Raw genomic sequence first — 26,335 nt, 5'->3', positions numbered from 1 at the left:
TACGTAATGGCAACACAAAATGGAGGCACGGACAAAATGGAACCCATATTCGAGACAAAATCTGGGAGACAAAATCTCTGAATATGTAATGAACTCGGTAGTTAACATGACTAATTAACTCCATATTAGCCGTACTTACTAGATACGGTACATCACCAAAATCGTGACGGAACCATAACCTCACGGGACAAGACAGAATTTACAGAACCTCAATGGCAGGTAAATCACCATGACTGAAAGGAGATAATTAAAACAGCTTCCTCATCCTGGCTGAGCCGCGTAGTCTCTTACATCAGCCTAACTTACTAGCTAACCCTTCTAGCTGACGTCAGAGCAAGAAGAGGAGCCACCTTCCATGACAGGAATTTTAAGTCTGCTTTATGGAGAGACTCGAAGGGATGTTTCATGAGCGGAGCCAGGACCACGTTAAGGTGCCACAGTTGTGGAGGAAGTTTCATCGGAGGGAGGACTCAAAAAAGTTCCTCCATAAATTGCTTAATTATCCTTGCTGACCAAAGATAAGGGCCTGAAGATGTTCTTCTGAAGCGAGAGATGGCCACTAGGTGAACCTTAATAGATCAATGAGCCAGTCCAGCTTTTGCCAAGGAAAGGATGCAAGGAAGGATTTCATGAGCCGAAGAGGAGAAAGGGTGAACTCCTGATTCTTGACACCAGTGACAGAACCTCTTCCACTCCATCCGGTAGGTTCTGTTTGTACTCTGAGCACAAGCTTGGGAAAGGATGTCCCTACATTCTGTGGAGAGCTTTAGCTCGAAAACTCTCTGTGCTCAGGAGCCATGCTGATAATTGCAGGATCGGGGATCCGGCTGCAGTACGTGGCCCTAGGGCATAGTCAGGAATGATGGAATAGGATCCGAGGGAACAGGTTGCTCCAAGGATAGGAGAAGAAGCTCCATGTATCAGTACTGGCGAGGCCAGGAAGGAGCTATTAGGATCATTTTGCAGAATTCCGTATTCAACATCCTGAGAAGTCTCAGGATGAATGGAATGGGGGAAAAGCGTCGACAAAGGCGCCTGAACATGTCATTGAAAACTCATTCCCAGAGTATCCCAGATGGTGATGCCAGCTTGTGAAGAACCGCATTTTGTGTTCTCTGGTGTAGCAAAGAGATCTATGGACAGTCTGCCCCATACTCGGAACATTTTGTCCAGTGTCCTCTGGTCCAGCTCCCACTCATGGCAGACTGACTTTAGACTGCTTAGTGGGTCTGTCGTCTCCTTGAGACTCGCTGGGAGATGCTCAGCCTTCAGTGAGACCCCATGTAGGATCACCCATTCCCAGATAGTTTGAGTTTCCACAGACAGCAGACGGGATCTTGTGCCGGCTTGTTTGTTGATGTAATGCATGGCCGTAGTATTGTCTGTTCTTATTAGAACCGACTTATTGTTTAGTCTCTGGAGAAAAGCCTGTAAGCCTAGGCGAAATGTTCTGAGCTCTAGCAGATAGATGTGTAAAAGACGATGATATAGCCATCAACCACTTTTCTGGAGCTCCTGTAAGACCAGTCCCCAGCCCTCCAGAGATACATCCATTGTAATTATCTGAGAAGCTGGGGTGACCACCAAGGAGAGACCCTGGGAAATGTTTTCCTTGTGAATCCACCATGAAGTGACTTCTTTCATTGGCGTAGTGATCGTAATCATGCCCTAGAAAGATGCTTCCTCCCAACTCCACTGTAAGTTGAGATTCTCCTGGAGAGGACACATACATAGCCTGCAGTGAGGAATTAGAGGAATGTAAAATGAAATGGATCCCAGAAAGGACTTGTAGAGATGAACTGAAAGTTACCTTTTTAGCAGTAGATGGGCCACTGACATCAGTTTGGCTTTCCTTTCTAGTGACGGAAATGCCTTGTTCAAAGACGTGTCCAACATGCCTCCAAGAAATTTGGCGTTTTTGGACAGATACAAGTTTGACTTTTCTCTGTTGAGGGTAAGACCTAGACTCTTGAACAGCGTTGTACAAGCTGCCACCGAATTCTTTGCTGCGGCCTTGGAAGGAGCCTTTAGCAACCAGTTGTCCAGGTAGGGGAACACCTGTTGCTACATTTTTCTTAGAAAAGCCTCTACAGGAGCCAGCATCTTTGTAAAGTTTCTTGGTGCCAATCTGAAGCCAAAGGGGAGGACCCTGAATTGAAAGGGGCTCTTGACTACTGTAAAGCGAAGGAACTTCCTGTGCAATGGATGAATGGGAACGTGAAAATATGCACCCACTAGGTCCAAAGTGGCCATGAAATCTCGGGAATTTAGAAGTCGAAGTATGTCCTGTAAGGAGATCGTTCTGAAGGACTGCTTGATGCGATAGGTATTGAGCTCCCTCAGATCTAGAATAGGGTGCCACCTTTCAACAGTCTTTCGAACTAAAAAGAACTGAGATTAGAAACCCTCTACTTTTTGGGATAAAGGGATCGGTTCTATCACTCCTTTCTGCAGCATTTGTTGGACTTTTCGGCGTAGGAGACGGTGATGTTTTGTTAAGCTGGAGCGAGGGGGGTGGTTGGAGGAGGATGAACAAATTCAAACATATGGCCAAATTGAACTATGTTGAGCACCCAACGATCTGATGTTATCCTTTGCCAATTTTGTAAGTAGAGGGAGATCTTGCCCCCCACAGGTGTTTGATGAGGGGGAGGAACAGTAGTCAGCGCCTGCAAGCTGCTATTGAAATCTAGAGGAATCCTTCCCCTGGCATACTGCCTTTCCTCTGGGTGCCGATTTTTAACATGTTGTGGACTGACCCTACTGCTGGTTGTACTGTGGGCGGTAAGACTGTGTGGCAGGTGTATACGAGGAGTACCTATATTGCTGGTACCCTCCTATGTATGAAGGAAGACCACTACCCCTTGCTACCCGAAAAGGGACCTTCCGGTACTGAAGCATCCCTAACGACCTTGCTGTGTCTTTCTTAATGTTTTGGAGTGCATCATCTAAAGGTTTTCCGAAGAACTCCTCTCCATAAAATGGAAGGTCTAATATTTTGTTCTGGACCTCAGGTCTAAACGACGTTGCTCAAAGCCATCCCTGGCGATGAAGGACCACTTCCCACCAGGGAACGGAAAGCCGTTGTAGCAATATCCATTGCATAATTAATCACCTCAAAGGAGGCTCTCTCCTCTTCCTGGAGGATCTTTTTTGCTTCGGCCTTGCTGTCTTGAGGTAGTTGGTCGAGATAAGGAGATAGATCACACCACATCTGGCGGTCATAGCAGCCCAAAATGGCTAAAGTGTTGGCTGCTTTGACGAGTACTCTTGACAGAGGAAACCTCTTGCCAGCATTGTCCAAGCATCGGCCTCCTTTGCTTGGAGGTGTTGTTAGAGGAGCTGCCAGATTTTTTGACTTCCGCTGCACTGCCTGTACTGCCACATGACTGAGTCCGGTTCTGGCTGACTCACAAGGCAAGCTGGGCTATCCTCCGGGGCTTTATATTTCTTTTCCAATCGGTGAAGCACCGGGAACACCGTGGCTGGGGTCTTCATGACTTTAATACCCTCTTCCCACACATGACTGACAATGGGAATGGTTCTTACAGACTTCTTAAAGTCATATAAGAAACACTCAGACTGCACAGAAGAAATAGGCAGATCGAACCTTTTGGCTGCTCTTTCCAGTAGATTGTGGAAACCACCTATGTCCCCAGGTGGAGAATCTTCGGGAACCGGTGAAGGGGGAAGAAGAGTAGGAATAATCTAATCATCCCATTCCCTATGTGGGTCATGGAAATCCATATCTCCTTGGTCGTCATCTCAGGTATCATCTTGGATAAGAGGAGCAGCTGGTGGAGTTTTCTCTATCAATTGCAGCAGTGGTGGTGGCAACCGGGCGGTGAACCATTGTGGTCCAGCGGGAACAGAGGCTTGTTCCTGAGCCGATGATGGTGTCTGAAATCTCAGTTTGTAGTCGGAGGGCATAAACTGCAAGTTTGAAATCAAGGAGGACTGCATACAGACCATCTCCTCTTGATAACCTCTATGGTAGTCCTGGGGAGGATCATAGTCCTGCTCTTCCTTGTATCAGTCTTCAGAATCCAGGTCTTGGCACTTAACATGCAGTTCTGAAGGGCTATCTGCATAACCAAAAAGGACCTTCCTCATCTGAATCTTCTTCCTCAAGGAGGTGAGTAGGTAGTAGAGGTCTCACTTTGCTTGGGGAAGTGAGCTCAGGAGTTATAGGACTCTTCCTGATAATGTCCCCAGAAATTTTCTCTCACGACGAGGTAGTCAACGGTATCGCCGACGATGTAGGTATTGCAATTGACAGTTCCGTCGCCGATACCGTCGTCATTACCGTAGATGCCGTTGCCAACGGCGTCGCAACAGGGCGACGACTAAATCTTCGTCGTCACTACTGACACAACATCCGTCATCACTCTCGTCGATGGAGGTTGAACAATGGAAGCAAATGTTGGAAGCAAAGAAGCTCTCGGCGACGATCCAGTTGTTGGAGCCGGAGTGAGCTGAGGAGACTGTACCTTTTCACTCTGCGTCGATAATGGCACTTTCTTCGTCGACTGTATCGACCGCTTCGTCGATGGTGGAATGTTTTTTGCCTGTTTTCCCTCAGTAGGAATACAGGAGGGTTTTAAAAAAATGTTTCTTCCCTCAGGAAGAAAAAGTGGAGGTACAGAGCGCAACTTTCTCACTGCACTCACTTCTGTTGTAAGTTCTTTCCTCTCCTTTTCATCTCGGTGAGGAGATGTATTTGGACTGAGCCCATCAGACCCATGGGAGGTCTTTTTAGAGGCTTTCCCAGGATGGTCCTCTGAAGAAGGGTCAGATCCCCCCCTTTTCAAAGATCTCCTTGAAGACTAAGCAGATGAAGCCTCATCACTATTGTCACTGGAGACCGGCTCTCTCCTGGACTTTAGCTTCTGGAGCCAGGTCAAGAGACGTCCCTCATGGTCCCTTAACGTTTTGGTGGAAAAGGTATGAGATACTTTGCAATCTTTGGTCCTGTGGTCTGGATACAGGCAATGTATGCAGTCTTTGTGAGGGTCATCCACTTAAAGCCTCTTTTTGGAGCAGGGGGAACAAGCTCTAAAAAGTCCTTTTTTCTCCTTGTCAGCCATGAAGAAAAGAGAAAAAAAAATCAAAGCTGTAGTAGTTGTGAAGAAAAATAGTTGAAAAATTTCACAAGAATAAGGAGAAAACTGAGCAGAGTTCAGTGGAGACTCCCTAGCACAACGTGTGGTAAAAAATCTGAGGGTCTGAGGTTCTCTCAGGAGGGTTCTAGAGGGTGAGGGTGACGCTGATCTGATTGGTTGTTGATTTTATTTAGTCTCTTTTTCAAAAATAGGTGGATATGTTACAAAACTGGAATGGGCCTAGGCCTGGTTTCTGGTTTGTAATGCTTTGCATTGCTATTTGATATATACCGGGGACTTCAATCTCGATGACGGAGAATGATTCAATCATATAAATCTATGAAAGTTCTGATACTGGAGTAACAGATGCTGTTTTTTGCTGTGTGGAGCTTGTCCACACTACAGGTTCTGGCATTCTCCAGTTGGGCATGATTCTTCCAATTGCCTTCCATCTCCACCTCAATTGACAAGAAAAAAGAGCAGAAGGTGAGGCTTGAAGTCTGTCAGTCTTAGTCTTCAAGAGAGCAGATCTCTAAAATGGTGGCAGTAACGTTCAGTAGGATAATAGTCCCCAATACCCTTGGATCAACAATGATCCCTCAGATACCAGCAAAAGGCATACGCTGCCATCTAACTACTGTAGTCAGATGTTGCCACAGTGTGGTTTACTCCCTCTGCCTCGACCTGATAGTATGTTCAGGAGCAGGTAGGCGCCATGAGGAAACTAGAAATGTTGAACACAGAAAGAATATATAAAACTGTATAAATAAATAAACAAACAAAATTGGTGGTGCACCTAAAATCTGGGGATTGTCATGTTGTCGGCCTAAAGTGGTAGTTCAGGAACTAATTGCCGGGTGGAGGCAATCTCATGAGGTCAAAACATTCAAAGTCTGATGAGTCCAATAGAACACAGCATCTGTCCAAACGGCCAAGAAGATTTCAGTCAGAAAGCATACAGTATGGATGTAGGCATAAGCTATGCCCTGAGGAGAATCCAATTTGACATAATTGCAGAAGAACACATGTAGTAAGAAGCCTGGTTCACTGAAGTAATATGCCCCCAGCTCCGCTCAATAGTCACCAACTGCCAAATACAGTTCCTCACAGAAACATTCTATTTTGACTTCACTCAACATTCCAAACCGGCAGGCCCAGAATGAGCTAAGTGGAGAAGGGAAAAGAGGGGTGCGGGGTGTTGGAATAAGATGTACCATTATAAATTTGAACATTTGTGTTTTGTACACAGAGGTAGTTCTGTCTGGCCCAACTTATTTACAATACTGTTGAGCCTTCTAGATCCCCAAAACACTCTAATTTCCATGTCTTTTAGGTCCCCAAGGATTAAAAGGATTCAAACTGAAGTTCTCACTCTTATTACTTGCGATGACCTACTTGAATGGACTTCCCCTCTGTGTACAGTGTATCAAATCTTGCAATTTTTAGACAAACCCTTAAGTACTTTTCTTTTACGATTGAACTGATTTATTTTCCCTTACCGGTTTCAGAGTTCAATGTCAGGACACCTTTGGGTACTGTTGTCGGCTCTTAGAACATAATAAATGTGTTATCGTGTTTTACAATGATAAATTTATCGAATAACCATTTTATTAAAAGAACTAGGGTTAACAAATAAATGCCCCCAGGACAATTTAACCCCACAACTTAGCTTTTATCTACTATGTTTGAAGTACATAGCCCTAAATAATTGCACTAAAATGCCTGGAAAAAAAAATGTATGAAACAGGAACCCAGGACTAAAAAATAAATGGCATTGTCATTTACATTGCAATAGCTTAATCGTTAAATAAATGACATTGTCATTTACAATGCCAAAAGCTTAGTCGCTCGGAAATGTATGACTTATTGCATTTACACCCACATGGAGCCACACACACAGCCACCCACACACACATACAGAGCCACTCACACAGAGCCACAGACACACGCATACAGAAACACACACGCATGCACAGAGCCCCCACACACACAGAGCCCCCACACACACAGAGCTCCCACAAACACACCCAGAGCCACAAACACACCCAGAGCCACATACACACACACACCCAGAGCCACATACACACACACACACCCAGAGCCACACACACACACACACACACCCAGAGCCACACACAAACACACCCAGAGCCACACACAAACACACCCAGAGCCACACACACACACACCCAGAGCCACACACACACACACACCCAGAGCCACACACACACACACACACACACAGAGCCACACACACAGAGCCACACACACAGAACCACACACACCCAGAGCCACACACACCCAGAGCCACACACACCCAGAGCCACACACACCCAGAGCCACACACACCCAGAGCCACACACACCCAGAGCCACACACACACCCAGAGCCACACACACACACCCAGAGCCACACACACACACCCAGAGCCACACACACACCCAGAGTCACACACACACCCAGAGTCACACACACACACACACACACAGGAGAGAAAGCACAGCGAGGGGGCAGGGAAGCAAGCACAGCCAAGGGCACGGGAGCAAGCACAGTCAGGGGGCAGGGGAGCAAGCACAGCCAGGGGGCAGGGAGCAAGCACAGCCAGAGGGCAGGGGAGCAAGCACAGCCAGGGGGCAGGGGAGCAAGCACAGCCAGGGGGCAGGGAGCAAGCACAGCCAGGGGGCAGGGAGCAAGCACAGCCAGGGGGCAGGGAGCAAGCACAGCCAGGGGGCAGGGAGCAAGCACAGCCAGGGGGCAGGGAGCAAGCACAGCCAGGGGGCAGGGAGCAAGCACAGCCAGGAGGCAGGGAGCAAGCACAGCCAGGAGGCAGGGGAACAAGCACAGCGAGGGTGCAGGGAAGCAAGCACAGCGAGGGTGCAGGGAAGCAAGCACAGCAAGGGTGCAGGGAAGCAAGCACAGCAAGGGGGCAGGGGAACCAGGGAAGCAAGCACAGCCAGGGGGCAGGGGAACAAACACAGCCAGGGGGCAGGGAGCAAGCACAGCCAGGGGGCAGGGGAGCAAGCACAGCCAGGGGGCAGGGGAGCAAGCACAGCCAGGGGGCAGGGGAGCAAGCACAGCCAGGGGGCAGGGGAGCAAGCACAGCCAGGGGGCAGGGGAGCAAGCACAGCCAGGGGGCAGGGGAGCAAGCACAGCCAGGGGGCAGGGGAGCAAGCACAGCCAGGGGGCAGGGGAGCAATCACAGCCAGGGGAGCAAGCACAGCGAGGGGGCCGGGGAGCGAGCACAGCGAGGGGGCCGGGGAGCAAGCACAGCGAGGGGGCCGGGGAGCAAGCACAGCGAGGGGGCCGGGGAGCAAGCACAGCGAGGGGGCCGGGGAGCAAGCACAGCAAGGGGGCCGGGGAGCAAGCACAGCAAGGGGGCCGGGGAGCAAGCACAGCGAGGGGGCCGGGGAGCAAGCACAGCAAGGGGGCCGGGGAGCAAGCACAGCAAGGGGGCCGGGGAGCAAGCACAGCGAGGGGGCCAGGGAAGCAAGCACAGCGAGGGGGCAGGGGAGCAAGCACAGCGAGGGGGCAGGGGAGCAAGCACAGCCAGGGGGCAGGGGAGCAAGCACAGCCAGGGGGCAGGGGAGCAAGCACAGCCAGGGGGCAGGGAAGCAAGCACAGGCAGGGAGCAAGCACAGCCAGTGGGCCGGGGAGCAAGCACAAACAGGGTGCAGGGGAGCAAGCACAGCGAGGGTGCAGGGAAGCAAGCACAGCGAGGGTGCAGGGAAGCAAGCACAGCGAGGGTGCAGGGGAACCAGGGGGCAGGGGAGCAAGCACAGCGAGGGGCAGGGAAGCAAGCACAGCGAGGGGGCAGGGAAGCAAGCACAGCCAGGGGGCAGGGAAGCAAGCACAGCCAGGGGGTAGGGAAGCAAGCGCAGCCAGGGGGCAGGGAAGCAAGCGCAGCCAAGGGGCAGGGAAGCAAGTACAGCCAGGGGGCAGGGAAGCAAGCACAGCCAGGGGGCAGGGAAGCAAGCACAGCCAGGGGGCAGGGAAGCAAGCACAGCCAGGGGGCAGGGAAGCAAGCACAGCCAGGGGGCAGGGAAGCAAGCACGGGCAGGGAAGCAAGCACAGCCAGGGGGCAGGGGAGCAAGTACAGCAAGGGGAGCAAGCACAGCCAGGGGGCAGGGAAGCAAGTACAGCCAGGGGGCAGGGGAACAAGCACAGCCAGGGGGGCAGGGGAGCAGGCACAGCCAGGGGGCAGGGGAGCAAGCACAGCCAGGGGGCAGGGGAGCAAGCACAGCCAGGGGGCTCCTCGACATTGCCATTCACTCTTGTAGAGCGCTGGCTAGACCCGCAGGTATCAGAGCGCTTTACCGTAGGAACGAAGCAAGGGAGAAACAAACTCTGTGTGCCCAATTATAGACAACCTGGAGAACGGCGCCCTGTGCTGTTCAAAGAGATTTTAATTCTTAAAAAATTCTTCTACCCATGTGCTTCTACCCACAAGGGAATCACCAATTCACTCTTAGGCAGGCAACAGCATTCTGGGGGTGGTAGCACCACTATTTCCATTACACATGTGGAATTACATGTCCCAACATGCAGAGCGCTTTGGGCTAAACGCTAGGAGTGGCTGAAAGGCACAAATGACTTCATTGTTTAAGGCAAGTGCCACCTAATACAAAGACACACTTTACCGTGGTGACTCATTTCTTAGTACAGCTCCTTACACTGCTCCGTGTCACCGCTTCTTAGTACAGCGCCTAACACTGTTCATCACCGCCGCTTCTTAGTACAGCTCCTTACACTGCTCTCTGCCACCGCTTCTTAGTACAGCTCCTTACACTGCTCCGCTTCTTAGGGTAGGAGATCTGAGAGTGCCCGGCCCTTCTCCCAGGATGCGGACGCAGGGCATGAGTTTAGCCGCAACACAGAGAGACCAGAACCCAATCTGCAAGAGGGGCCCCTGCGCTCGGATGGATGGGGGGGGGGGGCGAGTGAAGGGGCCAGGGACCGCCTGTAATGTGCAGTCCCGGCGCCAGCAGGGACTTAGGTCAGTGGGAGCCCAAGAGACATTACATGCATGTACAGAGCAGGTAAACTGCGGGCCAGTGTACAGATCGTGCATTTAACATACGTACGTCGTGTCATGGTCTGCCGTGTTTACCTAACACTGGCCGTGTTACCGCAGAATGAAATGGACTCCACCTTTCACTCGTAAATAATGGTAAATACTGCATCGAAGGATACCCTGTGTGTGGAAAGAAAACATCTGGTGCCTAGCGCTTAAAGCGCTTGATAGGGCTTCCATCGGTGTGTTGTATTTGTCAACTCCCACGGCCACGGAAGAGTGAGCCCTTGGGGTACAGGAGGTGACTGTACACATGTACAACATCTCCCTCTCTTCATCGTTGCCCCCACCGCAGGGAGCTGTAAGTAAAATCTCTCTCCCATCTTTACCAAACAATTGCTGCTAAGAACTGGGCTGGAGCTCGTCTAGCTGCGGCCATGCCTGCTTTGAAAGGCCCTGTTTACATGCTGCGTATCTTCCCCTTACAGCTGATTGAGACATGTCTCATTGCTGTTGACACGATGCCGCACTGATACTCGCGCCTGGCGCGAGCCTCATGGGCTCAGCATCCTTCGCATCAGCAATCTTGGTCATTACATGAAATGGCGACAGCAGCCACCGTACAGACCTTGAACAAAGTCTCTGGCGCAAAAAATACCCGTGACTCTCACATAGCTGAGAACAAACTCACCAGAATTGTCTGCGCCACACAGGCATCCAGATTATTTCTACATGCCCACTCGGCCTGTCAGTGTTCTGCGTGCGTCGTTGTTGCTGAGTGTGCTTCACAGTCTTAAAAACATGTTTAACACGATTTTCCCAAAGTTTGTTGTGCCTTCTGCAGAGCAGGAGAGAAACAAGAAATAAAAATTGCGGCCGCAAAGCTCCTAAAATTTCGGTATCGGCGTTCTGAGTGACGGATGATGTCACAGGTACAAAGAACGCAAAAAACACGCCCCCGAATCCGAAAGAGACAGGCTTGAACCGAGTGACGCCCCTCTCCTCCAATGGCTGGCCTCCGTTTAGGAAGCCAGCCAATGGAGGAGAGGGGCGGGTTCAACCCCCCATACCTAAAAACATTAAATCTCCCACCGGAGACTGCGCAAGCGCAGCCTTCGGTCCTCAACCTAAAAAGTGCTTCTCTAGCTCCGCAATAGCATTCCAATAGTTACTGTGTGCCAAGAGCAGTACACTTTAGTTATGCTGTGGAAACACCTTGATGCTGGCACTTAACACAAGTTAAGTTGGTGACGTTGGGCAGCAGAAAAGAAAATGGCAGTGAAGGCACCAACCTAGAATGAGAGCAAAGCTGACCACCAAAATTGAGGTTGCACCACCGCAGTCAAATGCAAGAAAGCAGATGCCCTGTTCAGAAGAGAGGATCTTATTTCTTATTATTCTGAGTTCTAGGATCCTGCCATCAGCCTCCCTGGCTCCTCTGGTAATAACACAAGTGCTCTAAAACTATGTGCCCTAATAGAAGAACTCCGGGGAGAGGCGTAACAGACAACATGCAGCTTGATCTATAATGGCGCCGTACCCTTGGCATATGGTGGCAACGACCTGTGACCACAATGTATTGGTCAGAATGTGGTGGTCAATTAAATTAGCAATTTACTTTTGTTGTGATGTTTTATCGGCTTCTCTTTCATCTTACATTGACTCCAAGATCTCCTGCATCCTCTGTTATGATGTGCACCCCAGATGTCATTTTTTAGGTCAAAGGTGATATCTATGATACCGCTACTTTTTTTTTTGGTTCATTTGTCCTGATAAAAGTCTGCCTTTTCATAAATTAAATGGAAAGCATATTTAAAAGTATTGTGCCATTTCACATTTGTTTTTACTCAAGCTCTTGCTGTTTGTAAACAATGTCACCCATTAGATGTGTTCAAGCCATGTATGGTAATAAGTTGGGCACCCCCTCCTAGTCTAACTTGTGCAGTATGCATCACATGCATGAAATCTCCAATGCCCAGGCCTCTTGCACAGTAGAAACATTCCTGTTGTAGGCGTTCACCAAGTTACCACATGGGGGTTTTAGCTGAAGTTTTCTTTTTCTCTTGGTTAGAGGTTCCGTAAATGATATTTGCACTTTCTACTCATGCTGCAATTTCTGTTTTCAGTGTGGATTATCGGTAAATTCATATATCATGTTTAAACAGTACAACAAAACACATTCAAAAGAAATATGTATAGACTCTACCTCGCATCTTCTGTGTGTTTTTCATAACTTGATTTCCTCCTCCTACTTCTTTCACGCTTACCGTTCTGCCAAAAATGTAAACACTTATGGTTACACTACACACGTGCTGGAAAGCGGATCTCACATTATGAAGGCATAAAAAAAGTTCAGTTGCCGCCCTCTTAACGCCATCACGAACCTAATATTGCCTAAAGTAAATTAAAAGACGTTCATAACAACAAACCCCTATTAGAGAAAAATGCGAAAGACCTAGATAAAATATTAACTTACAATATGGGAATGAACAGCAAAGCTAACCCATTTTATACCATCTGCGAATAGAAATGTTGCCCAGGTTAAAAAGACCTTATAGGTTTAAACACATTTCATCAATCTTACAGGCTTAGGCATTGAACAGCAGTAGTGATTATCACTCAAATAACAGCTTTAAAAATATTCGGGAAAGTCTTCTTTCCAAACCATCTCTCATTCTCTCTGTGTAGGGCAGATTGCCACCTACCCCACCACCATCTGTGCCCTTCCTCCCTCTCCAGAAGCAGTAATCTCTACACACCATCAGCAGCCATGCCATGTATCATCCACCGGGTAAGACTGACGCATTTTAGTGGCGAAACCAGCATCACTTGTATAATGCATTATAGCTCCTCCGACTCCGTCATATGCACTGAGGCGCTTCAGGACATCATTAAATAGAAAAAGCGAACACTCTTCATCTTGCCGTCCCTGCTGCCCCAGGCAAGTATCAGGCCAGCCCAGGCTCCTCCGCCTACAATCAGCACTGTGCAGCCTGGTGGCCCCCTGCCTGGCCCGAAGGCGCTCTCTCGCTCATTCTGGTAGGCACTTCTTGTTGGCACAGATTGGTCCAAAAGAGCACTGAACTCATCCTGAGTTCCAATTGGTGTGGCCTCAGAGTGCGTGGTCAGGTCAAACACGTGGTTAGAAAGGACAAAATATCCTAGAGCTAGTTTGTTGGTCTTTTACCTTCACGTAACTGCACACACTGATAGGTGGGAAATGCACTCTGACGTTATGAAACCTCAATTGGTAAAAAAGCAATCACTGCAGATGTGTGTGGGACCAGAGTGAAATGGAATTGAATCCTGTGGGGATCAGTGGAGAATAGGCACTTGTGTATTTACTGTATTCTGAGGTCCGAACATGCAACTGAGAAGGCAGTGTACACGTGCACATCATTTTAAAATGGACTTACACACAGCATACGATAGACTGTCATAAAATGTGCTAAGCAATTTAGTGCCTAATATAGAAGAAGCGCTTTGTAAATATGCATTTTTAGTAATACACAACAGTCACTTCACATAAAATAACACCCACACCTTAAATGAAAGATAACTGTAAGTAATCAGTGGCAAACTAACTTTTACGGTCTAGAACATCAGGGTATTGTAATCACGGTAGTGGTGTGCTTGTGTGTAAAAAGAAAAACAGTATTGAATCAAGCAGTCACTTATGTATTCATAATGCTATGATGTCTTGGCCTCCAACTGAGAAAGCACTGAATATGAAAGTCTTTTTAAAACTGCATCACACACATTGAAAGTCTCACGCATTTGGCAGCTGAATGTGACATATAACTACACTGAAATCAAGGAAATGTCACACAAGCAATCTAAAAGCTTGTCACCTCTGCATTCGAGCAGAATGCCAGGGCTGTGCTGACAGACTGAGATCCCCGTCAGCGGAAGCCTGTCATGCCTTTATGAGGTAGCAAAAGAGGTAAACAATTTTTGATTCTCACTGTACCTACATCATTGCAGTGAATAACTAGATCTAGAAACTGGCATTCATGCCAACGGCACTCACTGAGAGGCACATATAACATCACTTTAATACTTCACGGAATGTAGTAATACGAGGCTTGGGGTATTGTGATAAGTACTGAGTTAGGGTGAGAAAGGTAGGTGATATGGCTAGGGAGATGGCTGACAGACTGTGGAAGGATGCTAGCAATAGCTAGTGTAGCACCCAGGCCACTCATGGCTAATGGCTACCCGAGACCATACTATAATCCGGGGTTTGCCCATGTGGAAGCCTACTAGTGTGGGTTATAGCTGGTGCGTGATCACTATTTATGGGTTAGTGCTGTGCTCTGATTTATAAAAGTTTGTGTATGAATAAATGTGGTGAAGGTTTAGAGCATCAGTGAGCGGGACACGTGGACCGCAGTCTCCCCGGTGGGCGAGTTAGAAATGGGGGGTCTCTTGTTGGCAATGGTTTGCACCTTTGTTCAAGTAGGGACCCTTGCTTCTAGTCAAGGTAAGGGAGTTATGCCCTTAGACAAACCCTGCTCACCCCCTTGGGAGCCTAGCACAAGCAGATAGGCTTATCTCAGAGGCAGTGGGTAAAGCATTTGTGCACACATACAGCAATATAGTGAAAACACAACAAATGGTCCCCACAGCAGTTTTAGTAAATAGGAGATCTTTATCTAAACCGAAACAAGACCAAAATGACAAAAATCTACCAAACGTAAATCAAGATATCACCCAAATTAGCTTATTCACAAAAATAAAGCTTGCAGCAACAAATAGCCCCACCTGGGGCTATTACATCGTGACAGATGATAATCCAAAATTACAGCACCGACTGCAAGGTGCCCGACAAGGGGTCCCGGAGTCAAACTGACCCCAAAGAACAGCACCTTGGCAAATGGTGAAAACAAAGGCTGTGCACAGCGTCGGGAAGGTGATGGTTCGTTGCCACAGGGTATAGTCGGTTCCTTATGAACACAGGGGAAGTGAGGCATCGCTTCCTTACTGCGATGCAGGGGAGGTGAGGCGTCAGTTCCTTACTGTTGCTAGGGAGGGGACTTCTCAGTGGAGTTGAGGCATCTATTCCTTATGAGGATTCAAGGTCGCTGGATTCGGGAGGTCACCTATATCAGGTATCTGCTCCGCGATGATGAGGCACTGGCGTCAGGGATGTCAGGGATGCAGTGAGAGTCGGGCGGTGCGTTGTGAGCATCCAGAGCGTTACCGTCAGCTCCAGTGCAAGGAGCAGCATTGGTGAAGGAGTGGGTAAGGTGCTGCAGCGGCAGGTGTTGGGGTGTGGTGCAAGTCGGGGTGGTGCATCGTGCACTTTACAAGTGGTGCCCACAGCTTAGTTGCAGGTTGCAGCATCAGTCACGAGTGTCAGTGTTGGTATTTCCCTCTGTGGCAACTGAAACAGCAGTTCCAGGAGGACAGAGGAATTTAAGTCTTTGTGTACCGGAGACTTCGGGAACAGGAGGCAAGCTCCATACCAAGCCCTTGGAGATCTTCAAGCAGAATACACAGCACAGTTCAGTCTTTGTCTTCTCTATGGCAGAAACGGCCACTGCAGGCCACTCCACACAGCACAGGGGCAGTACATCTCTTTCAGCTTTCCCAGCTTTTTTCCATGGTAGAGGTTTCTATTAAATCCAGAAGTAATCTAAAGTTCTGGGGTCTCGGCCCCAATATTGATACCACATTTTCCTTTGTTCTCTTGTGGAAGAGAGTCCGTTAGCTCAGTCCAAACCAGTTCTGTCCTCTATGGTCCAGTTTCCTTGCAGGAGGTGGAGGCAGCATTGCATAAGGCAAACCAGGTCTATTGAGGTGCAAGGAAATCTCCTCCCACTACTCTAAATGCAACCCAGGTCTATTCGGCACAGCCTTGACTCATCCAGGAAAGGCAGATCACCCCTCAAACCCCCCCCCCCCCCCCCCAGTGGCTATCTACAGTGAATACACACGCCCAGCCCCTGTCACTCTAAAGCCAGACATTCTAAAAGTGGCATTTTCAAACACACAATTTAAACACTGTATTTGCTAAAAGATGTTATTAGAGAGCCAGAATTCAATTTTTCTATCTTGTCCCTATGGGAAGTTATACTTGTGAGATGTTACAAAGTACCTCCAATTTTATCCTATAGGGACAGATAGCCTCTCAATAGTGAAATACGGAATTGGCAGTATTTTACTATCGGACATGTCACAAACACCAGCACACATCCTACCTTTCCCCCACACTGCATCCTGCCCACAGGGGTACCTTGGGCTTACCTTAGGGGTGTCATATGTGAGAAAAGGGAAGGCTAAGGCCTGGCAAGTGGGTGCACTTGCCAGGTCGACATGGCAGTGTAAAACTGAACGCAGACACTGCAGTGGCAGGTCTGAGAACCCTTTGAAGGGCTGCTTGTGTTGGTGGCCCAACCAGTGGTGTAGGCCCACTAGTAAAATTTGATTTACAGGCCCTGGGCACACACAGTGCACTGTACTAGGGACTTGGTAGTAAATCAAACCGGCAAAACAAGGAAACACCAATCCATAAACACAATTTACACAGAGAGCATTAGCACTGGCAAAGTGTCCAGAGATCTATAGCCAAAAAACAGGGTCAAAATAGGAGGCCAAGAAGCAAAAAGTCTGTGGGGGAACGTGCTGAAAAAGACAGGTATAACGGTGTGCCTGTGACAACACAGCTGAATGTCTATACTCACTAGAACTGGAGGAGAGCCAGGGGAGTTGGAGAATGAACCTAGAGGGAAGAGCATCACAACAGCTACACCAGTTAGGATCCTGTTGGAGGACGTTTCTTCAGAAAATATATCTAGTGTAGTGCTTGCTCGAAAGTCACCTCAAGCAGCCCTCTCACACTCCCTAAAGAATGGCCCTAAGCTACTGGAGTTGTGGCAGACACAGCAAATCTCCCATCTCTTTGGTGAAACGCTGCTGGTGACAGATCTGTGAGTGGTCTGCCAAGATCCTTATATGGTAGGGTGTTAAAATATCGATTACAAAAATATAGCTGACATAAATATCGTTGTAAAAATATCGTTTACAAAAATATCGACACCCTATACTTAAACAGGTAAGTACATAAATATCGACTCCAAAATATCGTTGTAATTAATATAGATGTAAAAAATATCGACTTTTTAAAATAATTAAAATTACATTAAATAATAATTAAATATAAGTACTATTATCAAAATACATTACATTACTTTTATTTTTTAACTATTTCAAAAAAATTTACTACACTTTTTAATTACAAACTTAATAAATGTGGACATATAAATTGATTTTACACATTACTTTATATAACAACAATAATATATACATATAATTAAAATACCCCTTTACCCAAAAACCCAAAACTGACCCTGAACCCTAAAAATACCCCTTTACCCAAAAACTGAAAACTGACCCTGAACCCAAAAAATACCCCTTTACCCAAGAACTGAAAACTGACCCTGAACCCTAAAAATACCCCTTTTCCCAAAAACTGAAAACTGACCCTGAACCCTAAAAATACCTCTTTACCCAAAAACTGAAAACTGACCCTGAACCCTAAAAATACCTCTTTACCCAAAAACTGAAAACTGACACTGAACCCTAAAAATACCCCTTTACCCAAAAACTGAAAACTGACCCTGAACCCTAAAAATACCCCTTTTCCCAAAAAATGAAAACTGACCCTGAACCCTAAAAATACCCCTTTACCCAAAAACTGAAAACTGACCCTGAACCCTAAAAATACCCCTTTACCCAAAAACATTTTCACAAAAAAATCCTGTACACACACCTAAAATTAATAAAAAAATTAACATAATTACATATTTATATTCATTTAAAACATTAATTAATGTATTATTTCATTATATTTCAATTACTTCCCACCCTACTCCCCTATAAACCCACAACCCGCTACGGAACTATTAATACTAAATTCAACTGAAAATACATTATTAAATAATAATATACTACTAAAAATACTACATTGACTACAAATATTCATTAAAAACACTACATTACTTATAATTATTTAAAAAACGATATTATTGTAAACTATGTTTTTGTAAACGATATTTATTACAACTATATTAATGTTAACGATATTACTTACCTGTCTGTCGATATTCTGGTCAGACGATATTTTTGTCATCGATATTTCTTCCTGTAGATATTTTTGCAGCGATATTTAGGTTAGTCGATATTTTTACGACGATATTCCTGCTCTGTACCCCTTATATACCCCATTTTCTGAAGAGGCCCTCTACGCAAACTTTGGGGTAGAAAGAAGGAAGCATGAATAATGAGTGAGTGGACAGGGAATGCTCATAGCAGTCCTAATATACTACAGTACCATACTCCAGTATGTGGTTGCTAGGATGGAAAAGTCCTCTGCATGGTAAGAGATGTGTACCACTGACCCGAGTGACCAACTGTACTGTTGTTTGGATCCCTAATGCTGATTTTCTTGTCATCAGCGAACACAGATCATTTGGGTGCACCATGACATAAGCCTGTCCCATGGATAGCAGTCTTGTTGGACCAAGAGGGTTGCCCAAAGCGCTACCGTCATAGTAGTAGAAGGCTAACACCTTCACCAGAATTTAAGCAGCATGAGCGTTGTGGTGGCAGCATACAGCTTGGTGATTGGTAGTAGTGAACACTTTTTTCACCCTGTGTCATTGGGTGAATGCCTACAGGCTCACTCGCCTTCTTAAATGTTCCTCTGTTGCGTGCTTAACTCACCCTAGGTAGATGTGGAGTGCAGTAAGGAAGCAGGAGTTGTGACTATACGTTAGATATTTGTGTACCTGGAGAGAGTACAGTAGAATGATTGAGCAGTACTGTGCAGCATGTGTGGTTAGTCCATGTACTGGGTGTATGTTTGAGAGGAAACATTACATTAGGATGTAGTGCTGTGCAGTGTATGTGCAGGAATAGCATGTGTTGAGAGTATGTGTGCTTGCGTGAAGTACAATACATGAAGGATGAGGAGTTGTGCAGCACACACAGAGTGAATGTGTGCGCTGGCAGTGCATGTGTTTTGAAACAACAAACCCTGATTAAAGATATAAAAGCAATAGTGCTGAACAGTGCACACAGACTGAGTATGTGTGCTGAATACATGTATACACATGTGAGGGTACAATGCATAGAGGCATTAATGCTGAACAGAAAGTTTGCTATGAATGTATACTGAGTGTTTTACAATGTATTTAGGACACTGTGTTCCATTTTGGCAACCAAACATCTGCCTGGTAAAGAAACAAACACAATCAAGCAGTATTGGCATACAAGCATCACACAAGAGAATATCCCAATCTAGTAAGCAAAAAGAATGCTTCCACCTCTGGAATCCCAACGCCATTAGACCCCCAATATAATATCCAAACAATTGCACCATAAGGAGGAGCATACAGAGAATCAAAACACCCTACGTATAACAAAATATCAAAAAATGAGTCCAATAAAGTCCACCTGTGTATCACTTCACCATCCAGTCCATTGAAATTACAGCCAATATGTATTGTATACAATTTTATTCTTCAAAAACATGTCTCAGCCCAGCCAACATGCTTGGTCCATTCAACAGGACTTTATCAGGACAGTCAATAAAAATACAAGCATATTCATGGCAATAAAATATTTAAAATCATTGCTCTACTATTGAATGTATGTGTGTATCTGCGTGTGTGGGTGATGACATGATTTTTTTGCAATATAGTTGACAATGAGCATAAACTATTCTAGATGCAATTTTTAAGGATCTGATTTGTAGGTGTTTTAAGATTTTGGTTTAGCGTTTGCGATGTGTGATCTGACTGCAGTACGTTGATTCGGCCAGGGGCATGTCCCACTTGGGCCATCTATTACACTATCTTTGGGGTGGTTGATGTCTTGAGTAGTCCTCATGTCTGGTTGGATTCGTATAATATTTTAAATGTTTATATTATTTTAAAGAAATCCATCTCCTTACAAAAGGATCAAGAGAGTAATACGATTGACATGCTTACTTTCAGGACAATGATTCTTTGCGACATGGATTGGGCAGTACTGAATAAAAGGAGTTTTCGATCAAAGTATTGATACTGAGAGGTTAGTAATAACTGTAATATTTATATTGACACTAGATGGGGTTGCTATCTAAATGTGTGTTGAATATTGTTTATATATTGATTTAATGGATTATTTATATTTTATAATCATGAGTTAAACTAAGTGGGTAAACTTGCCTTGTTTTTAAAAATACTTTAATATGTCAATAATGTTTGAATTCACACATTTAGATGATATGCTCTTTATATAAGAAGTCCTCTTATAAATCTGTGATGTATGAAACTACTCTTTTGGGGTATGGATATATGATTGGCAGAATAAATCTAATCTTCCTGTTGTATAATATGAACACATGATTATGTGATAATAATTACTGGCACTTGTGATATATGTTTTTTTTTCAAACGTTAACTTCATCTTCTATTTTAGGTAAGATTCCCTCATGATGTAATATAGGGAAATGATCTTAAATATTTGAATATTTTAATGTAAATAAATTGGCTGCATATTGAAATTATATTGGCTCTGATGACTTCAATAGACTGGATGGAGAAGTGATACACAGATGGACTATTATTGGACTCACTTTTTGATATTCTGTTATATATAGGTTGTTTTGATTCTTTGTAGTCTCTTCCTTAAGGAGTGACTGCCTCTTTACCAGGCAGGCACACCATAAGGAGGAGGAGAGGAATGGAATCCCCCCCCCACCCCCCCCCCAGAGTTGTACTGTTGCATTTCTATGAGCCGGGTGGGGACACACTAGAGGGTAAAGGAAGAAGCTCCCATAACATTTCAAAGGACTGCTCAACCATGAGAACTCTCCGTGTAAGGTGTTTGGATTCAGCTGAGCACTTATAAAGGCTGTTGCCCATGTGCAAGTGGGTTTTTGGAAACCCTGTATGCCAGGAGGGTTGCCGTAGACGGAGCTGTGCGTTGACTGCTGTGTGAGTTTTGCTACACCAGTACCACCGTGCTGCAGTGACCCCCTATGCCAGAGGTGATAACCGGAAAGTTACTGCTCCAGGGTGGGTCAAGTCTCGACTGGGCCAGGGTGCATGTGCTGTGAGTCTGTGCCTATATAATGCCTGACCATGGCGACCCTGCATGCCAGCAGGGGCTGCCATACCAAAAATGCCAAAGGATTTGGGCCAGTGCCCAGTGTAAAACTGAGGCTATGATCCACAGGTTAGACCTGCACTATGAGGGAATTGCCCCCTACTCACCACAGAGAACTGCTGGAGACACCCTTGCTGGCTCAAACCAGGAGTGCCACTCCTGCGGAGCATAGTCAAATTACTGTGTCTTTCTGACAAGGGAGGGCTGCTCGGACATCTGTTCAGGAGAGACAGCCTGCCCCACCGGGTGCTGCTGCGTGGGCAGTAGCAGCCCATACACTCAGAACTCAGCGTGACTTGTTGGTGCATTTTTGAAGGTATCTGCTGCTCCGGTGAACTCTTGGGTGCTACAACAGAAGGTAAGACGTGATCTGGGCTGGTTGGGCACCTATAGTTTGAAGTCCCTGATGCGGCAACCAGTGTATGGAGAATAACCTTGAACACACTACATGAAGGAGGTTGAGACGGGGATTTGACTGACAACTACTAGAACCCCGACCTCAAGGGGGGCTCTGTTGTTGCATTTGAATGTCCCATTTCTTTGCCTACGTAGAGTTAGAAATATTATAATACTTTTTCTTAGAAAAACAGTATTTGGATGGACATTGATTTATTGCTCATGCTGTATCAATTTTTGAGTTGGGAGTCCTGCTCACTGAGCTGTATCTACATTCCCTACCTCACTGGAGCCTTAACTGCTCGACCACAACTACCCCTGAGAGTAAAAAGCAGAAGGGCTTCTTGGCCCAGTTGAGCAGGATCCATAGTGGGTTGGGCCCCGGAAAAGAAAGAGAAAAAGGCCTCAGCCCCCACAGTTGGGCCTACTAGTCCTGCATGCCCCATGGCCCTCTGAGAGTGACTCCCACTGTCAGAAAAGCAACAGTGAAACATGGGAAAATCCCATTTGTTCTTGGCAAGGAGGTCTCTTTCCTATTCTATGAGAGTAAGTCACCCTGAAATTAGATGCAGAGCCATCATAAGGCTGGCATGCTGCAAAGACCCTAACAGATGGGGACAAGGGAAGGAGGGGGGCCTTCAAAGGGTGAACCAGGACGTTACCTACAGTAGATAATTTTGAGGAGAGAAATCAATCTTTATAGCCATGTCAATCACTAAATAGGCACATTATGGGTTAAGGGCCACACTGGAAGTATCAGAGAGGAAGGACCATTAAGCAATTTTAGTACCCTTATTTCAGATGGTTATATGTACAAAAAAATCAGCTACGATTACCAGAAGCTGGGAAAAATCTCAGTGTAGCAGGCATTGACATTTTTTGTTTCACAGACACATTCCCCCGACCAACTCGGGGGGGGGTCTGAGAAACAACCCACCATTTAGATGGTCCTCCGCGACATAATGGCCTCACCTGGCTTTAACAGTTCTGCAAAAAATGATTGTCACATGAAAATGGGAGTTTTGGTGTAAAATACCTACCATATTGTGGTCACATAAGAAAATTCAGAGTAAAAGCACCCCCCCCCCCGGTCATTAACTTATAGGCACTGCAGTTATTTGTGTTGTAGTCAGATAAACACCAAATGCATTACTTAGGAGTCAAATTAGGGTGTGTAAAATTGTGCAATACAGTTCCATGTATTGCAGAAAGTAAGTTGACAAAAATTACAAATATTAGGTGAATTATGCTTGGGCAGCTATGAGTGAAATTGTATGCCTATAGGTACAAAACAAAAGTATTGTTGAGATAACTGCTCAATTTAGTGTGCACTTCTCTCCATTCAACTTGTACTCTCCATATTCCATGCATACAGAAATCACACATGATTTCTATTCTAGCTAGTCTTCACCATGCATACATTGCCAGAAACCAGTTAGCATTGGAAACAAATTATGCAAAAATACACAACACACCCATTATTTGGGATTTATGCAAATTTAAGAATGCATAATAAAAACCTATGCTGTCTTACCATCTTTCTGGAACATGCATCACAAAACTCCAAAATGTTTCCTCCTTTGTAACTATACAGGAATCAAGTTCTTCTGAAGACCTTTGTGTAAAATGGTTGACACTGGATAGCAACCAAAGGAGTCAGCCATTGGCTAACTCCACCATAAGGTGAAAATTAGCCAAAAGACACTAAATACAATGAGGAAAATATGAATATAAAATCACTAAAAATGACCCACTATGCCTTGAGATTCACTTAGGGATTTATGAAATAGATCATCAAGATGGAGGACAAGTAGCAGGGCATTTATTTTAAAAAAAAGTCATTAGGACCAAAAGTGATTTCTCAAAAATTGAGGATTCAGTGCTAACAACAAAAACTGTTCGACAAACTAGTTTTACCACAATTGTATCTTTCAGAAATGGGAACAAAATATCAACTGAAACACTTTGTAGTTAGTTCAATTCTTTTTTGTAAGAACGGCATTTCAGGCTTCACACTGGCTCGTGGGACAGAGCATCACATCCCAAACTGAGACAATACTGTGCCTCAGAGTCCTATGGCTGGTACTTCTTGGAGAAGACCCTCCAACAAACTTCTCCTTCTGCTACTGGAAAAATTCCCAAAGTCTTTGGGCATGTATATAGCTCGCTATATGCACCACCCAGCTGAGGCTGCACACACACATGCCGTGACCCAAATAATCTTAATCAGGGCTGCACCACTTCAAAGTAAGCAGATCAATACAAATAGTTTTAGTTCAAAGAGCCTCAAGTTGAGAGAATTTCTTTATTATTTAGTTCCTAAAAAGCCACAGCGAACGCGTTTTGCCCTGTCACGCGGGACTTCTTCAGGGCATTCGTAAATCGCAATCGGCGAGAAGAGGTTGGTGGTAGCCTTGTAACAGTAAATATTTCCAGACAATAATAGCAGCAATCTCATCTGTATGTTAGGACGTAGATCCAAAATGGGGATCATGTCATAATCCCATCGGATTCCAATTAAGAATGGGATGGTGATAACATCTGCAGATTAGCGTGATGTAATAGTCACGATGATATGGACAATGTACTGGTGCATTAGAAACAGCACATGTTGTACTCATAAGGGCTATCCAGCACAACGTAGTATTTGGCATCCTGCTCCCGCCGCCACAGACTGGATATGTGCACATGCTGTGATAATGCTTCTTCACAGACTGCTTTGCACTTTTTTATGTTCTGTCCAATGTACGGTGCCATAAGAATTTATTCTACCTATTTTGAAGACTATCATTTTTAAAGAGGTCAGACCAGCACATTTATATTTAGAGTTCGTAGCGGATGAGATGGTTTGCTACTCAGTTGCCTGTTTTCTCACAGGAGCAGTTAAGAGTGAGTGAGAAGAGCTTCCTTCAGTAGACGTGAATTGGGGTTGTGTTTTATTCCTTTATGTTATTGGAGTAGCTGAACTTGATGACCTTTTATGGCTATTTTCCTATAATTGATAAATGTTTTGTATTTTAAGGTTGTGATTTTATGGTTTGGCCGTGAACTTCGAATAAAGCAGATTTGAAACAAGTAGCTCTGGCTTGGTCAGTACAAGTTGGTTATTGTGCATTGTGTCTGGATGCAATAACACTAAATTGAGGAACCAAGTACCTGTCAGGTGGCATGCAACGTGAAGCACAGGATTTTTGTCTACATCTTTTAAGTCATGCCCTTTACTAGAGAGGGTACTGAGTCAATGGTATGAAGTGCACACCTGTATTTCTCATTCTTAATATGCCTAATACCCTCAAAATGCGTGCATCCTGGAATCACAGTCCGCCCTAAGGCCGCGTGAATATGAAAATCCTGTTATTTGAGAACCCAATCGCTCCCTCCAGAAGCACTGTTGCTTGGCATGAACCATTTGCCACACTTCTTATTAGTTTACGTCTTTTTATTCAAGATATTCCAATGTTTTTAAAGTTTCAATCCATTTCATCACATGAAATCCTTTCAATGTATAACAAGTCTGATGCTGAAGGTATGCCCATCCAGGCCTTTTCACAACAGCAGGACCAATAAATGTTTCATCCTCAGTAGTATTATTAATTCCCAATGCATTTCGAGCGTCATCTTCGCTCTTCGTCAGGGGTTAACTACAAAATAAACAATAACTTTAATCTAAAAGTTTCAACTTTTTAAACAATTGACATTGTACTTGTTGCTTCCGGCTCACCATTTCAGTATCTTCAAACATGCTTCCCTCAGTGCTTTCCCGCTAAATGTCCAACATATTCTAAAAATCTCCTGCTCTGTTGTCCCAGCCACTGCTCAATTGGACTATTTAACCCGCTACGTGAAATTGTTTCACCCTGCTGTTTGGATTCGCAGTTAGCCTTACGTTAAACCAAAACCCGTTAGACCACCCTCGCATACCTGTGGTGCGTCAACTTTTCGTGCTCCTCATTTTTCAAAGAGCCTACTCCGGGCTTACTCTCAGCTGTTACCATTTGTGCGAGCTCACTCGCCCCTCCCATCTATCCTCGTGCCTCCTATACTGCGAGCCCCACAATGCTCTACTTTGGTGAACTAAAACAATTGTCCCACAAAAGACATTGCCGCTTTTTACATAACAATACTCACACATATTTTCCCCGCCCACCCGTACGAGGTTACATCCTGCACCTGCACAGTTAGGTGAACTAATTTCTTTAACAAAACAAATGGAGGAGTACCCCCTAAAGGCGTAACAGAGAAAGTCTCCGTGCCTAAAGCTTAAGGCTTAATCAAGCACTTGTGCCCAACCTTTACGCAGGACAATGCATGTCCTTCTTGAAGACCCCTCACTCACCAACCTAGTTTGTGACATGCTTCATCATCGGGGTCCCACCACGAAGGCCGAGTGCCAACAGGGTGTGCTACGACACCTGATTACAGTGGAGCGGGTATTTTTTCTCTTTTTATATGTGCAGTGATAAAAAAGGGTAAGTGATTTAAAAAGGGGCCAGATCTACTCACTTCAAGACTTTATTCCTGAGTGACTGGACACCCTAATAAAAGAACTGTGACACCTATGTCTAGTTAGGTAGACTCCGGTGTTCAAGACGTGTAGTGTTTATAAAATAACGACGTGTGCTATGTGATTTAAATATAGGTCATAGGTCTACATGTTTCAACCTTCTTG

General features: G+C 45.5%; 1 protein-coding gene across 1 annotated transcript in view; it reads right to left on the bottom strand.

Annotated features, from left to right (window-relative positions):
- SYCP2L (synaptonemal complex protein 2 like) overlaps positions 1 to 26,335 on the bottom strand; it is a 1,791,741-nt gene that overhangs the window by 805,447 nt on the left and 959,959 nt on the right. Inside the window, exon 22 of the mRNA XM_086966882.1 lies at positions 12,320 to 12,384. Coding sequence (XP_086823008.1) covers positions 12,320 to 12,384 — 65 coding nt within the window. The remainder of the gene's footprint in view (positions 1 to 12,319; positions 12,385 to 26,335) is intronic.

Source organism: Lissotriton vulgaris, chromosome 4_1 (assembly GCF_964263255.1).
Source record: "Lissotriton vulgaris chromosome 4_1, aLisVul1.2, whole genome shotgun sequence".
Lineage (NCBI taxonomy): Eukaryota > Metazoa > Chordata > Amphibia > Caudata > Salamandridae > Lissotriton > Lissotriton vulgaris.
Note: the sequence above shows the minus strand (reverse complement) of the source record. Positions and strands in the feature narration are given on the sequence as shown.